The sequence below is a fragment of the Maniola hyperantus genome, chromosome 24 (assembly GCF_902806685.2).
Source record: "Maniola hyperantus chromosome 24, iAphHyp1.2, whole genome shotgun sequence".
Classification (NCBI taxonomy): domain Eukaryota; kingdom Metazoa; phylum Arthropoda; class Insecta; order Lepidoptera; family Nymphalidae; genus Maniola; species Maniola hyperantus.
Window position 1 is genome coordinate 7,076,808 of NC_048559.1, and position 15,969 is coordinate 7,092,776.

General features: G+C 40.1%; 1 protein-coding gene across 2 annotated transcripts in view; it reads right to left on the bottom strand.

The window, feature by feature from the left end:
* Positions 1 to 15,969, bottom strand: part of LOC117993496 (lateral signaling target protein 2 homolog) — a 66,516-nt gene that overhangs the window by 7,661 nt on the left and 42,886 nt on the right. The window contains exons 3-11 of one of the 2 annotated variants that reach the window (XM_034981300.2): positions 12,870 to 13,007; positions 10,887 to 11,077; positions 8,737 to 8,884; positions 7,296 to 7,401; positions 6,122 to 6,277; positions 5,294 to 5,396; positions 3,289 to 4,797; positions 1,993 to 2,097; positions 1,215 to 1,411 (exon numbers count right to left, since the gene is read on the bottom strand). In XM_034981300.2, coding sequence (XP_034837191.1) covers positions 1,215 to 1,411; positions 1,993 to 2,097; positions 3,289 to 4,797; positions 5,294 to 5,396; positions 6,122 to 6,277; positions 7,296 to 7,401; positions 8,737 to 8,884; positions 10,887 to 11,077; positions 12,870 to 13,007 — 2,653 coding nt within the window. Of the gene's footprint in view, positions 1 to 1,214; positions 1,412 to 1,992; positions 2,098 to 3,288; positions 4,798 to 5,293; positions 5,397 to 6,121; positions 6,278 to 7,295; positions 7,402 to 8,736; positions 8,885 to 10,886; positions 11,078 to 12,494; positions 12,613 to 12,869; positions 13,008 to 15,969 lie in introns of those variants that run through there. The other variant, XM_034981299.2, reaches the window with a different exon arrangement.

Genomic DNA, 15,969 nt, shown 5'->3' on the forward strand with positions numbered 1-15,969 from the left:
AAAAGGAAAAGGTGACTGACTGACTGACTGACTGATCTATCAACGCACAGCTCAAACTACTGGACGGATCGGGCTGAAATTTGGCATGCAGATAGCTATTATGACGTAGGCATCCGCTAAGAAAGGATTTTTGAAAAATACATAAAAGGAAAAGGTGACTGACTGACTGACTGACTGATCTATCAACGCACAGCTCAAACTACTGGACGGATCGGGCTGAAATTTGGCATGCAGATAGCTATTATGACGTAGGCATCCGCTAAGAAAGGATTTTTGAAAATTCAACTCCTAACGGGGTGAAATAGGGTTTTGAAATTTTGTAGTCCACGCGGACGAAGTCGCGAGCATAAGCTAGTTTAAATATAAAATAAAACATCATCTGGTCATTTGTTACAATAATCCAGTCAAAATAGACATTTAAGGTTATAATAATTTGCATAGACCTAAAAAACCGGCCAAGTGCGAGTCAGGCTCGCGCAATGAGGGTTCCGTACTACAGTCGTATTTTTTCGACATTTTGCACGATAATTCAAAAACTGTGATGCATAAAAATAAATAAAAATCTGTTTTAGAATGTACAGGTAAAAACCTTTCATATGATACCCCACTTGATATAGTCACTCACTTCGAAAGTTGAAAATACTAATTATTAGTTCATGACCACAATTTAATTTGTTTTGTGTGATCTAACCCTAAATTCACGGTTTTCAGATTTTTCCCCAAATGTCAGCTATAAGATCTACCTACCTGCCAAATTTAATGATTCTAGGTCAACGGGAAGTACCCTGTAGGTTTCTTGACAGACAGACTGACAGACAACAAAGTGATCCTACAAGGGTTCCGTTTTTCCTTTTGAGGTACGGAACCCTAAAAATGGGTACGAATGTTGGGAACACCAATATAAATGGATTGTAAAAAGTCCCCATCGACATGCAAATATGGATTTGCAACAAAAAAATATTCAAGGTTCACAAAAATAGTTTTTTTTTTACATTTTCCAGCTAAACAACAAGTTTTACCATAAATAGGTCAGACAAAAATTGTAGACCATAAAATTATCTACAAAAAAAATCTTATACTTTTTCCTCTAAGAATCACTATTCCTGAGATATCGCGATTCTAAAAATTTAAAGAGCTATCAGTATCCGCCATAGGTATCCGCAGACCAACCACAAAAGAGCTAGAACCCAGAGCCAAAAAAAAAAACAACTCACCAGTCTGTATAACCTGGTCTTCACTCGGCTGGTACACTATGGTCTCCTCTTCCTTAGTCTCTGGCAGCTCACAGGTCTGGTTCATTTGGAATACAGCCTTCAGAATATTTCTTAGATCAGCCGCAAAGTTGGTCTGCAACTGGTCAGCCACCCCCGCTATGCATACGAATAGCCGGTGTATGAGATCCTCACTTGACCTGGAAAAGGGTGGAAATCGATTTAAAGCGACGAAGATGAGCCTCAATAGCTCAACGGGTAAAGGAGTGGACTGAAAACCGAAAGTTCGACGGTTCAAACCCCGCCCGTTGCACTATTGTCGCACCTACTCCTAGCACAAGCTTGACGCTTAGTTGGAGAGGAAAGGGGAATATTAGTCATTTAACATGGCTAATATTCTTTCTAAAAAAAAAAAAAAAAAGGTGGTGGTTGTCTTATAGATCTAGAACAAAGTGTGGATATTCTTACAAGAAACTTAATTTTATCATCATCATCAACCAATAGACGTCCACTGCTGGACATAGGTCTTTTGTAGGGACTTCCACACGCCAGGGTCTTGCGCCGCCTGGATCCAGTGGCTCCCTGCGACTCGTCTGATGTGGTCTGTCCACCTAGTGGGGGGTCTTCCAACGCTGCGTCTTCCGGTGCGAGGTCGCCATTCCAGCCCCTTGGGACCCCAACGTCTATCGGTTGTACGAACTAAGTAATAATTGATTTCATAGTAATGATTGTGAATACGGGTGTAAAAGTGGATGATGTGCTGTTGAAAAGTAAGACTTACTTGAATTTCCCTCTCGCCTGTTGTCGTGCCGCCAACTCTTGCGCCTGTAACGCCAACGCTATTTGTTCGTCGTCCGCGCACTCTGCGCTGTCGCACGACGTACCACTGCAACGGTAATGATATATTATGACACGAGTGCGGTAAGTTGAGCATTAAAGTCCCACCCTTCCCACCACCACCACTCCCTGTGGTGTTCCCATTAGATTACAAGATGGGGTTATTTCAAGGGGCGGACCAAAAAATTCTGGAAAGGCCGACAAAGCATTGGCGGTTCCTCTGGTACTGCAAATGTTCATGGGCGGCGGTAATCACTTAACATCATGTGATCCGCCTGCTCGTTTGCTCGCTATTTTTTTTTTCAAAGTAGAGCTCAGAAAATCTTTTTTGGAGCCGAAATTCCCATTATCAATCTCCTGTAATGTCACTTCTTCTTCAGTCGAGCGTGTCAGATTAAGACAAGGCAAGCTAATTATATGCAGAATAGTGTACATTTCATTGATCTGACAGTTTGAGCGTGACATAAGGAAATGGGAGGGCCACAAAGTTTCAAAAATCAGCCATGACTTTTGGTTGCGTCCAAATCGTCAGCCTTTTGAATAGGAGCTAGTTGAGTGTTCACTTAACATCCCTTTTCAATATCTGACGCACTCGATAAATATTTTTGGTTCAAGTTAAAGTGGTCTGTAAGCCGCGACGCAGTATGCAGCGCCGCTCTAGTGCGACATGCACCATACGAAATGATTGAAATAATATTTTGACGCTTTGTGCCGCGCTGTACACCACCGCTGTAATGCGGTCCGATCTTAAGAGGCCGCTTCATCGAAGCGACAACTCGTTGGCGGGTGGAGCCTAAAATAGTGCTGTTTCCATCTAAATCTAAATCTAAATCAGCCTGTGCTGTCCCACGTCTGGGCAAAGGCCTCCCTCCGATCCTTCCACAATTTTCTATTTCGTGCCTCTTCAGGCCACGTAACTGTAAATTTATCTAATTCATCACGCCAACGACGCCTCACGCCAACACGCCGCGACGCTGTTTCCATAGAAGACGGAAAAAACGCTATCTGTGCATGTCACCCTTTCCCTCTGACCTTTCCTCCCGAGAGAGGCCGGGTGTATGAATTTTGCTTGAAATACAAGATTTTTTAGCCAAAAACGGAAAGTGAAAATGTCTAATTGACGTTTACAATTACGCCTATTTTAGGCAAAATAAAACATTTTTTATACAAATTAAAAACATTTGAAATGATTATGAAGTAAAGTGTGACATGGAGAAGCGCGTACTTACTTAAAACTTACCTTTCATCGACGAAATGGTCCAAGTTCAATCTTAACGGGCTATTCTGGCTTTGCGTCGTCCGATTGTCCAATATCACGTGACCAACGGGCGACCACAATTTTTTCTTCTTTTTACTTTTCATACTAGTTTTTTTCGTTTTCCTCCTAGAGTTACTACTTGAGCAATTAGGCTCGTTCGATCTGTTATTGTCTTCTACTAACGAACTAATTTTTTTATCCGATTCCCTATGCCTTCTCAGTTCGGTGATAACGTCTTCTATAGTCCTGAACTCTTCTTGAGCGTCTGCGGAACCCCAATTTTGTACGGAACCACTGTTAATAGATGTAGCTTCGTTCAAACTATCTATGTTCATGTTCAAGCTATCAATATGAGATGACCCTGCTTCGTTTTTCTGAGTGTGTTCCTCGACGTAATTTATATTTACAACATTCTCCCTTACATCTGAAAAGGAACTTTCTAGAGTATTTTTCGTCTCTTTCTCGTCTATTTCGTCTACTGGACTTTTTAAGACCCTGTTCTGTTGCATGAAATGGTTCTCTTTGATATTTTTGTTCTGTTCTGTATCAGGCGATCTGTCTAAACTAGTATTTTCAGTGCTAACACCTGAGTCCGCTGGCGAATCGTGATCACTTTCATAACCAAGCATGAATTTAACCCTTTCTTCCTTATTTAGATCCACATTTGGAAATCTCGTATCGTCTATTTCGATATTGTCACAATTTTCTTTCAATTCCTCTTTAGTTATTAGAAGTTGACTCAAATTCACGCTAGCAATCGTCATATCCATATTAGCAATATCAGCATCAATACTAGGTATCATCAATTGGACATCTGAGTTTAATAACCCACGATTGAAATCACTATCTTCGTCTTGGTTAAAAACTGCTGAATTATTATGTGACAGGGACGCTAAGACAACAGGTTCTTGACTTATCGCGTTCGGTATCAAATAACCATGACTTGTAGACGGTAAACAACTTAACTGCTCGTTTCTTGGCCCGGTGAAACCGAATTCTTCTGAGCTATCATTGGCTATTAAAGTCGGTACGTCATTGGTTGAAAACGAATGGCTTTTATTCATATCATGTATGGTGTCTACTTCGTTAACGATTGAGGATAAGCGATCTACTATTTCTGTGACTTGTTCGTTTAGTGATGTAACCAATTCCTGATCTGGTATTTGTCTAGGTTCCGTACTAGATGTGGATGCTGAAACTGCGTTAATCACTAATGGATCAAACATCATTAGACCGTTGGTTGAGAGGTTTCTTAGAGAAGATAGGTCGTTTTCCGGTCTACTAATCTTTCTTGTTCTATCGAAGTCTTTGCTTTCGTTGGTTTGGAATGTGTCCGTGCTGGCCGTATCTGTGTGTCTGTCGTCTAGTTCGGATTCTCTCTCAGATTCATCAACGTCTTCGCTAAGACGTTTGAGTCCGTCAATGATTGGCGTCATAACTTCAATGTTGTCGGGGAGATAGTCACCGTCTGTTATTGTCGGTTCACTCGAACTGGGAAGAAAAGAAATAGATATTATTTTGATTATTCGATAGTAACATAGATATTGCGGCTAATTCTACTGTACGCAATCTACTATCTAATCCATACTAATAATATTAAAAGTGTGTCTGTCGGTCTGCTAGCTTTTCACGGCCCAAAAGTTGTAACTGTTTTTGAACTAGGTACATAATGTCACACATACATACATATACATACGAAACTGTCTGTCTGTCTGTCTGCTTGCTTTCCACGGTCGAAAAGTGTGACCGATTTTGATGAAATTTGGTACAGAGCTAGCTTACATTCCGAGGACGGACTTAACACTACTTTTTACTCTGGAAAATCAGAGTTCCCACGGGTTTAACCGATCCACATGAAATTTTAGCTTCAGACCCGGAAATTGACATAGGACTTTTTATGCCGCAAAATCAAAGGGTTCCTACGGGTACTATTTTTAAAAACCTAAATCCGCTTAAACTTACCAAAAAAACTGTTTTAAGTATTTACCTTTGTGTTGTGTACAGATCCCGGCAGTGGGCGTGGTCCGCGTAGAACTTGGAAACAAACTCGCCTATGTCAGGATAGCAGGAGTCCTGTGTCGAATCGTCCCCTGCAATTTACAAAAAAATTATGATTTTACAAAAATCCATCCCTAAGAGGGAATAGGGGATGAGAGTTTACATGAAAGTCATTTTTCAACCCATATCAACTATTGAAATAGAAATATTTTTTATAAATAGATTATAAAAAATCTGTTTTAGAATGCACAGGCGAAGACCTTTCATATGATACCCCATTCGATATAGTTACTTACTTCGAAAATGGAAAATACTAATTAGTAGTTCATGACCACAATTTAATTTTATTTGTGCGATGTAACCACAAATTCACGGTTTTCAGATTTTTCCCCGAATGTCTGCTATAAGACCTACCTACCTGCCAAATTTTATGATTCTAGGTCAACGGGAAGTACCCTGTGGGTTTCTTGACAGACCGACAGACAGACAGACAGACAACAAAGTGATCCTATAAGGGTTCCGTTTTTCCTTTTGAGGTACGGAACCCTAAAAAATAACTTCCCAGGTGGTATTTCAAATCCGGCCAGATTGGAAACGTCTTCATTGGTGCACAGGAACCGTTCCAAAGCCAGCAGCTCCCGTCTGTCCAGGGTCCACAGCAGGGATCTGATCTTGTGCAGCAGGGTGCGGAACATGTCCGACATCTTTTCTTATGAGGACCATGACTTGGGTCCATATATCATCACTGGCAACGCGCACTGTTCGAAGACTTTGGTCTTCAAGCACTGAGGAATTTCAGATAAGGCGTCTTACTTACCAGGTGGTATTTCAAATCCGGCCAGATTGGAAACGTCTTCATTGGTGCACAGGAACCGTTCCAAAGCCAGCAGCTCTCGTCTGTCTAGTGTCCACAGCAGAGACCTGATCTTGTGCAGCAGGGTGCGGAACGGACGGAACATGTCCGACATCTCTTCTGAAAATAAAACAAGTTTATTATATCCACAGACCACCCCCTATAGACGCCTAATAGCTGGACGCCCCCGAACGCCAAGCTTAGGCAGTTGCTTAGCATAAAAGTCGGCCACGCCCGTTCGGTACCCTCATTCCACACATTGTCTTGATTACGTGACTTTGGAGTCCAACAATCACAACAAAGCATTCTCCCCTGCCCCTCGCCAACATTTTACGATTTTGTTGTCATGCAAAACCTTGTATGCGTACTCTTGAGGTTGAATTCTCTGTGATTATAAAACTCCTTCCAGTTAGGTCTAATTTTGAGGTTAACCATTGCATCTAACTAAGCCGGGCTGCGTTCAGGAAGCTTCGAGATGTCTTCTCGTCCGAAATTCTTCAGTTATTGAAGACCAAAGTTTTTATGACAGATCGTGTTGGCAGTGATGACATTTTGATTATAGATCCGAGACATGTTCGCCGAGAACCGTAACGCACAGCTCAAACTGCTGAACCACAGCGCTAACCACTGCGTCAGGGAGATCGTCGAGACATGCAGATAGCTATTATGACGTGGACATCCGCTAATAAAGGATTTTAGAAAATTCAACCCCTAAGGGGGTAAAAGAAAGGTTAAAAATTTGTTTAGTAGCGGGCATAAGCTAGTTCCAAAATAATATCTTTTCTTATTTGTTAGAATGTGGTACAATTTGGTCTTAAATCTATTTTGTTCTAACACATTCAACCAATAACTTATGCTGAAATCAATAGAGCTTGCTTAGACTTTGCTCAGACTTAAGACTAGCGCTATAATCTCTTACATAAATGCTGTCTCGTTTTCACTAAGACTTAAGTCTGAGCAAAGTCAAAGTACACTCTATAGATTTCAGCCTTAGTGTTCAAATTATTATAGTACATCGGTCAGAAAGCATGTCTAACGTATCAATCGCAAATCCGTCACACTTTTGCCGATTATCTTCTATTATGTGTCAAAAAAAACTGATAGTACAATGCACAAAGTAGGATTCAACAATGCTTACCCGGCATTTTGTCGATGCTCAGCGGGCCGCTAGAGTAGATAAGTAGGCCGCTCACAATGGCCAGGCGAGGCACCGCGAACATTAGCGCCGGGTCGTACGAGTCCACCTGAAAATATCATCATCATCATTATCATCACCATCATCAACCCATCGCCGGCCAGCCGCCGCCAGTGGGTGAGTTTATGTGGGTGGGCGAGTGGGAGGGACAAGTTATGCAAAAGCGAAATATTTTTTTTTTGGGGTGTAGCAGACGCCGATAATCATCATCATGATAAACCCATCGCCGGCTCACTACAGAGCACGGATTTCCTCTCAGGTTGAGAAGGGTTTTGGCCATAGTCTACCACGCTGGCCATGTGCGGATTGGTAGACTTCACACACCTTTGAGAATGGAGAACACAATTATTCTCTCTAGCCCCATAAACTACCGCTATACAAAAAATCAGTTTATTTTATTACTATAAGTCCCGTATATTGCTAATGCGCGTGACCGCCATTTTAGTGACTAGTGTCAGCACTAGACTGAAGTTTCAAGCTAATGGTATATTTTTATTTCGACTGACGTCAAAATGACGTCATTTCGATGTTAATGGTTCATCGCAATAGCAATTTGCAGTACTAATACAGCACAAGACCCTAATCGGCCATCTTATATTTACTTATACTAGAACATCGACATACATTGATTACATTAGGTCATTAGATACATATTGGTACTGATTCTGAGCACAACCTAATTTTAGAGTATTGGCATGCTCTTCTTACTAATGTAATATGAAAAGGACAGCCGCAGTTTGGCAGTTTAAAATTTAATTTTTAGACGGTAAAACCCGTGATTTTAGCGCACAGTCGCAAGCCTACTGTTTAAATTTGTAGCGTGCACTAAAATTTAGACTCTTTAAATGTTAAAGTTCATGTTCTGTCCCTTTTTAGCATTGTTAAAAAGAAAAGGATGCACATACTCTAAATTTAGTTTAGAGAAAGACAACGGAATCGGTTCCAATATGCAATCTTGTTTGCTCGGTAATTAAATATTACAATTTAACTACTATCTAATAAGGGTCGTTTAATGACCGTTAGTGGAAAGATACTGGGTTAAACCACTGGATTGATTTTAGTTTCTCAAATATTTTTTTACGGTTAGGTACAGACCACTCATCATCATCATCATCATCATGATCAACCCATCGCCGGCTCACTACAGAGCACGGGTCTCCTCTCAGAGTGAGAAGGGCTTTGGCCATAGTCTACCACGCTGGCCATGTGCGGATTGGTAGCTTGTTGGCTTCACACACCTTTGAGAACATTATGGAGAACTCAGACAGATTTATGTGTAAGTCTAAGGTAATTCAGAGTGCGTTCTATAGATCTCACCCTCAGCTCGCAACGCATCGCAATTGAGACTGCGTGTTGCTCGCGCCACAAACCGCACGGACCTCACCTGTTCCTGAGTAAGAAGGTTCTGTCTCAACGCCCTCCGCAGACTCTCGGAAAACAAAACGCAGATGAGCTGCTGCGCCTCGAACTCGTGCGGAGTCTTCACATTTACCATTGCGCTCACGTAGCACAGCTCGAATTCCGCGAACAGTCTGAAAAATAAAACATCCAAATCATCAATCACACGGAATGCACGAGAGACCGATTAGAGAGACATTGGGGCCGATTCTCTTGTACACAATCTCTAAACTAAACTAAATTAACAGGAATAAATCTAGTGCTAACCTTTTTCGCAAGCAATATTATGAAAGGGATAGCAATAGATTTAGACATGCAATTTTAGTTTAATTTAGAGATTGTGTACAAGAGAATTGGCCACATTGTCTTTGACAAAAATGTCTCGTTTTAAGTATCTACTATCTGAAAAACCGGCTAAGTGCGAGTCAGACTCCGAGGTCCGAGCCGAGGGTTCCGTACTCGGATTTTTTTTTCAACATTTCTCACGATAAATCAAAAACTATGATTCATAAAAATAAATGAAAATCTGTTTTAGAATGCACAGGTGAATCCCTTTTACGATACCCCACTCGATATAGTTATCCTGCTTTGAAAATTGAAAATACTAAAAATTATTAGTTCATGAACACATTTTAATTTTTCAGGTTTTTCTCTAAGATCTACCTACCTGCCAAATTTCATGATTCTAGGTCAACGGGAAGTACCCTGTAGGTTTTTTGACAGACACGACAGAGACAACGAAGTGATGCTATAAGGGTTCCTTTTTTCCTTTTGAGGTACGGAACCATAAAAATCAAAGTAAGTACGCTTTATAAATCTCTAGCTTACTCAAAGCTCTGAAACCCAGAAGTCATTAATCAAATCATCATAACAATAGAATGTATTAAAATACCGTTATCGGTAAAGGATATCGTTATTTAATTAGCTAATTACTTTGTTTAGCTTCATTAAGTACAAAGAAATGTTATCAAAAGAAATACAAACGAAATCAGTTGATATGAAAATAATAATGCCAATAAGGAAGTCAAATTACATTTTAATTTAACCTAATAGCCTCGTTTGTTGCTAATTAAATTGATTACTTAATTTTCTGCCTGCATTCTAAACCACATACCACATGAATTTTTAATATGATAATTTCAATAAACTACCAATAACACAAACGTTTAATGCTTGCATGAGGCCAGTAAATAAAGCCGTTTTTTTTGGTCAAGCTCGCACTAAATTTCGGATCCGATTTTATTTTTAGGTCAGTTTCTGACCATAAAATCACAAAATGCTGACAGATCCAGGTGGGGCTTCGATCGCAATCTTGAAGGATAGTTTTTGGCCGATATCTCGAAAACTATCTTTAGGGCAAAAGTTATGTAGACCATTATTGTAGAGAGTAAAATTTCGCATCTTTTGTTTCCTGAAAACTTTTTTGTAAAACTTACCGTTTACGATTTATGGCCGATTTAATGAACCGGTTTTTCCAATATTTTAAAAGTTATCAGCCGAAATAGAGAAACCGGTTCATTCAATCGGCCATTATTCAAAAGTCGGTAAGCTAGTTTGTGGCAGTCCAAACAACACAACCTCCCCTAAAAACCACTCACATATAAAACTATGTTTCATTTGATTAAACAGTAACATATTATAATGAAAGAACCAGAATTTTCACTGATTTTTATTATTTTATTTTTAGTTAATTTTAAGTAATACTAATAACCAGGACGTCCCTAGTTTGGGCTCGAACAGAATACCAGCGTTGTGGTTACATCGTGTATCCACAACATTCAGCTGAGTTCGGGCCTTTTCGTTGGCACGACACATTGTACACTTTTTTTTTTTTTTTAAAGAATATTAGCCATGTTAAATAACTAATATTCCCCTTTCCTCTCCAACTAAGCGTCAGGCTTGTGCTAGGACTAGGTACGACAATAGAGCAACGGGCGGGGTTTGAACCGTCGACCTTTCGGTTTTCAGTCCACTCCTGTACCCGTTGAGCTATTGAGGCTCTTAATTTAACTTGCTCTAAACTTTGTTTGTTGGATTAGCTTTTAAGGAATGTTTTTGTAAATATTTGTGTTTATCGTGTGTTGGATTAACCAATAAATGTATTTCTATTCTATTTCTAGTATTATTCAAACTTACCTATCAAATATTCTCAGGCTCTCATGCAACATGTCATCGTGGTCTTGCAGCGCAAGACCGCGCGGTCGCAAGCATTGTTCGCGGAGTAGAGATCGAACCGTTTCTAGACTTCGTGTGAGTGCCTTTGCTAGGGGACGCATGGCGGCGGATTCTTCTTCCCGGTTCATGATTGAGGATCCCGCTGCTAGGCACTGAAACAAGAAGGGTATATATAAAAATGAATCGCTGAATGTGTTGCTGATCGCAAATCTCGAGAACAGCTGAACCGATTTCGCTACTAAATTCTTTTTTCATAATATTCCTTGAAGTACAAGGATGGTTCTTATGGAGAGAAAAATTTAAAAATTCCTAAAAAGGATTGACTGTTAGGCGGTACGAAGTTCGCCGGGACAGCTAGTCTATATATTATAAAAATGAAGAAATGTATAAAAATGAATCGCTAAATGTGTTGTTGATCGCAAATCTCGAGGACAGCTGAACCGATGTCGCTAATTCTTTTTTTATAATATTCCTTGTAGTACGGGAATGGGTTCTTACGGAGAGAAAAATTTAAAAAATTGCCTGAAAAAGAATCGACTGTTAGGCGGTACGAAGTTCGCCGGGACAGCTAGTCTATATATAAAAATGAAGAAATGTATAAAAATGAATCGCTAAATGTGTTGTTGATCGCAAATCTCGAGGACAGCTGAACCGATGTCGCTAATTCTTTTTTTATAATATTCCTTGTAGTACGGGAATGGGTTCTTACGGAGAGAAAAATTTAAAAAATTGCCTGAAAAAGAATCGACTGTTAGGCGGTACGAAGTTCGCCGGGACAGCTAGTCTATATATAAAAATGAAGAAATGTATAAAAATGAATCGCTAAATGTGTTGTTGATCGCAAATCTCGAGGACAGCTGAACCGATGTCGCTAATTCTTTTTTTTATAATATTCCTTGAAGTACGGGGATGGTTCTTACGGAGAGAAAAATTTAAAAAATTGCCTGAAAAAGAATCGACTGTTAGACGGTACGAAGTTCGCCGGGGCAGCTAGTTTATAAATAAAACAGAATTGTAACAATCAAGTCAAAATTGAGTTATTATGAACCAACTGACTGCCAGCTTGAGCATTTTTTTTTAAATTCAATTATAGGCGCACGCTTGACCACGATTACACCTGATGGGAAGCGATGATGTGGCCTAAGATGGGACGCGAATGGGACCATCACGGTAAAATAACATGTCACAGCGCAAAAGAAATCCCAAGTCGCAATAGAAAATTTATCCAGTAGGTCGATTTCGTAAAACCTGCATTAATCATTATTATACAATCTCCATTGTTCAGATTGGCTGAATTTAAGCGATTGATTGTAGCCAATAGTGAGCGGACATCAACCAATCAGAACTTCAAAAGTGATTGCGATCGTGACATTGTAGCTGTCATTCTACCGCAATCGAGCAGCTGGATAGGATGTTTCTATTGCGACATGTTATCTAAATATATAAAAGGAAAAGATGACTGACTGACTGATCTATCAAGGTCTTTCGTATGTCACTCATCTCCTTTAACCAGTGAGCTATTGAGACTCGTGTAGGACTATTCTAACGCTGGCCAGCGAAAGCACTCACCTCTGCACCGAACCACAGCTGCCCAGCCAAGTTGTCCTGAAGAACGTCTTCGGGAAACTTGATACGGAACCCTCTCGCCACCCTCTCGTCCCCTAGAACTTGGTCCATTATCTGACTCGTGCTGCGAATACGGTAGGTGCAACGAGTTGGGTTTGAGCCGCCTATATTTCGTACTTCACTCCTCTCTATTAATCGTTGAGCTTTTGAGACTCGTATAGGAATATTCTAACGCTGGCCGTACAGTTTTCAGCGGACTTGAAGCAGCGTTCAGTCAACTGATAGCCATACACTGTCAAGTTGACTGGACGCCACTTCAAACCCGGTGCAAACTTAACCCACTAAGCTTGATCGTGTATGGCCAGCGTAAGCACTCACCTCTGCACCGAACCACAGCTGCCCAGCCAAGTTGTCCTGAAGAACGTCTTCGGGAAACTTGACGCGGAACCCTCTCGCCACCCTCTCGTCCCCAAGAACTTGGTCCATTATCTGACTCGTGATGTTCAGCACTCTGTCCTGGAAACAAAGATTTGAACGAAAAATTATAAAATGTCTAACAAAAACTTGAAGTAGAAAAAATGCCAGTCAACCCGTTGGGGCACAGCAATTTTAGCAGCGAGATGGCGCTGTATTAATCGCCAAAGTAGGTAAAGTATGCGGCCGAAAGTAATGTACAGCGGCCTTTAGAATGACATTTCGGCTTTGAAGAGTGTTGTCTGTGTCACTCATACCTATATGACATTTTGTCGGTCTCAACGGCAGGAACAGCGCTCTACAAATCTGATATCTCCTTCTAAAGGTCGATGTCGGCTTTGTAGAGCGTTGTCTCTGTCACTCATACCAATATGACATTTTGTCGGTCTCAACGGCAGGAACAGCGCTCTACAAATCTGCTATCTCCTTCTAAAGGTCGATGTCGGCTTTGTAGAGCGTTTTCTCTGTCACTCATACCTATATGACATTTTGTCGGTCTCAACGGCAGGAACAGCGCTCTACAAATCTGATATCTCCTTCTAAAGGTCGATGTCGGCTTTGTAGAGCGTTGTCTCTGTCACTCATAGTAGTGTATAATTGGGCATTCTAGATCATTAAAGCATGTTTCGTTTCACTTCGTTTCACTTCGTTCCACTTCGTTCACGAAACATGCTTTAGTGATCTAGCAATGCCCAATTATAGCTTTTGCATTTCGTTCATTCGAAACATGATTTAGTGATTTTCAGTTCGGTTGCTATCTGGTTTTGTCTTGAGTCGATTTCGATCTGTTTCAGAAAGTGAATAAACATATTCATAAACAATATTTGTATGTTCACGTTACGATCGAAGCGACTCGCGTACGCCAGCAAGCAGTTTGAGCACTAGGCGACGCGGCGCTCGTGAATCCATTAATCGAATCCACGATACGTGAATACATTATCATTGGCAGAAAGCGAGCTCTCCATCAACAAATAAAGTGTTATGTTATGCACGCTTTTATCACAACTTACGATGAGGAAAACATCGTGAGGAAACCCGCATGCTTGGATGATTATTATCTGACATGTGTTTACCCACCAACCACACTGAGCCAGCGCGGTGGATTCAGGCTCAAATCCCTATCTGAGAGGAGGTCATTTTCCAGCAAAGGGAGTTTAAAAGGCTGTTACTTACCGTGGTAGCGAGCTCATCTCTGGGAAGGAAAAGGCGTTCTTCTGAAAAACATTAACATTGAAACACCTATTTTATATAGGTAAAGTAACATATCCAAGTTAAATTGCGAAATATTTCTTGCTAATCGGTATATTGCTGACTGAAATACGATGCATCATGTTTACTTCATTTTTGTACCTAATGTCTACCAAGTGTTTTCTGCAAATAGTAATCAATACAGGGTGTAATTTAGTTGGTTCCTCATTACTTCTTTTGATACTAAATTAACAGTAAATTAATAGATAGACGTTTATTGTATAGTTTATTTATTATTTTGGTATTACGCTTTTATTCTCCAAATAGTAATACAGAAAGTTTGTTTTTAACCCAAGCTGATTATAATAATAGTAAGTTACCGTAGTTACTCGAATAGGAATCGGAACTAGAACCCCATGCATTTCCGCATAGTATAGGTATAGACGAATTGAATAAGATCCTACTTATAATATTATAAATGTGAAAGTGTGGATGTTTGGATGTTTGTTACTCAATCACGCAAAAACAGCTAAACGGATTTGGATGAAATTTTAAATGAAGATAGATTATACCCTGGATTAACACATAGACTACATTTTATTTCGGAAAATTAAAGGGTTCCTGCGGGAATGAAAAAACTTAATCAACGCGGACGAAGTCGTAGGCATCATCTAGTATAATCAGATATAGGTACCTATTAGTAATTTTATAACTGAAAGCTATTAGATTACATCCTGTACCTTTGTGAAGTGCAAGACAAGCATTTCGTTGAATTGTAAGTTTGAGTCTAAACGATAACTTGGGTTCCGTGTATATAAATGAACATAAATATATTCAATACAAATACTACTTATAGCCGCAGACATAATCAAGGAAAATATAATTTTATGTAGGTACCTACTACTACCTATGTCATCATCATCATCATCATGATCAACCCATCACCGGCTCACTACAGAGCACGGGTCTCCTTTCAGAGTGAGAAGGGTTTTGACCATAGTCTATCACGCTGGCCACATGCGGATTGGTAGACTTCACACACCTTTGAGAATATTATGGAGAACTCTCAGGCATGCAGGTTTCTTCACGATATTTTCCTTCACCGTTAAAGCAAGTGATATTTAATTACTTAAAATGCTCATAACTCCGAAAAGTTAGAGGTGCGTGCTCGGGATCAAACCCCAAACCTTCAATTAGAAGGCGGACGTCCAAACCACTAGGCTATCACTACCTATATACCTACTATATATATAGAAGAATTCACAAACTTGCATTTTAAAGTTTTTTAAAAGTAATACTAAGATAGTGTTTATAAATTATTTTACAACGGAACCCTAAGCAAAAACTGCAAGCATTTACGTAGAATTGCAAGTTTGAGTCTAAACGATAACTTGGGTTCCGTGTATATAAATGAACATAAATATATTCAATACAAATACTACTTATAGCCGCAGACAAAATCAAGGAAAATATAATTTTATGTAGGTACCTACTACTACCTATGTCATCATCATCATCATCATCACGATCAACCCATCACCGGCTCACTACAGAGCACGGGTCTCCTCTCAGAGTGAGAAGGGTTTTGACCATAGTCTATCACGCTGGCCACATGCGGATTGGTAGACTTCACACACCTTTGAGAACATTATGGAGAACTCTCAGGCATGCTGTTTCTTCACGATATTTTCCTTCACCGTTAAAGCAAGTGATATTTAATTACTTAAAACGCAAATAACTCTGGAAAGTTAGAGGTGCGTGCCCGAAACCGAACCCTCGACCTCCAATTAGAAGGCGGACGTCCTAACCACTAGGC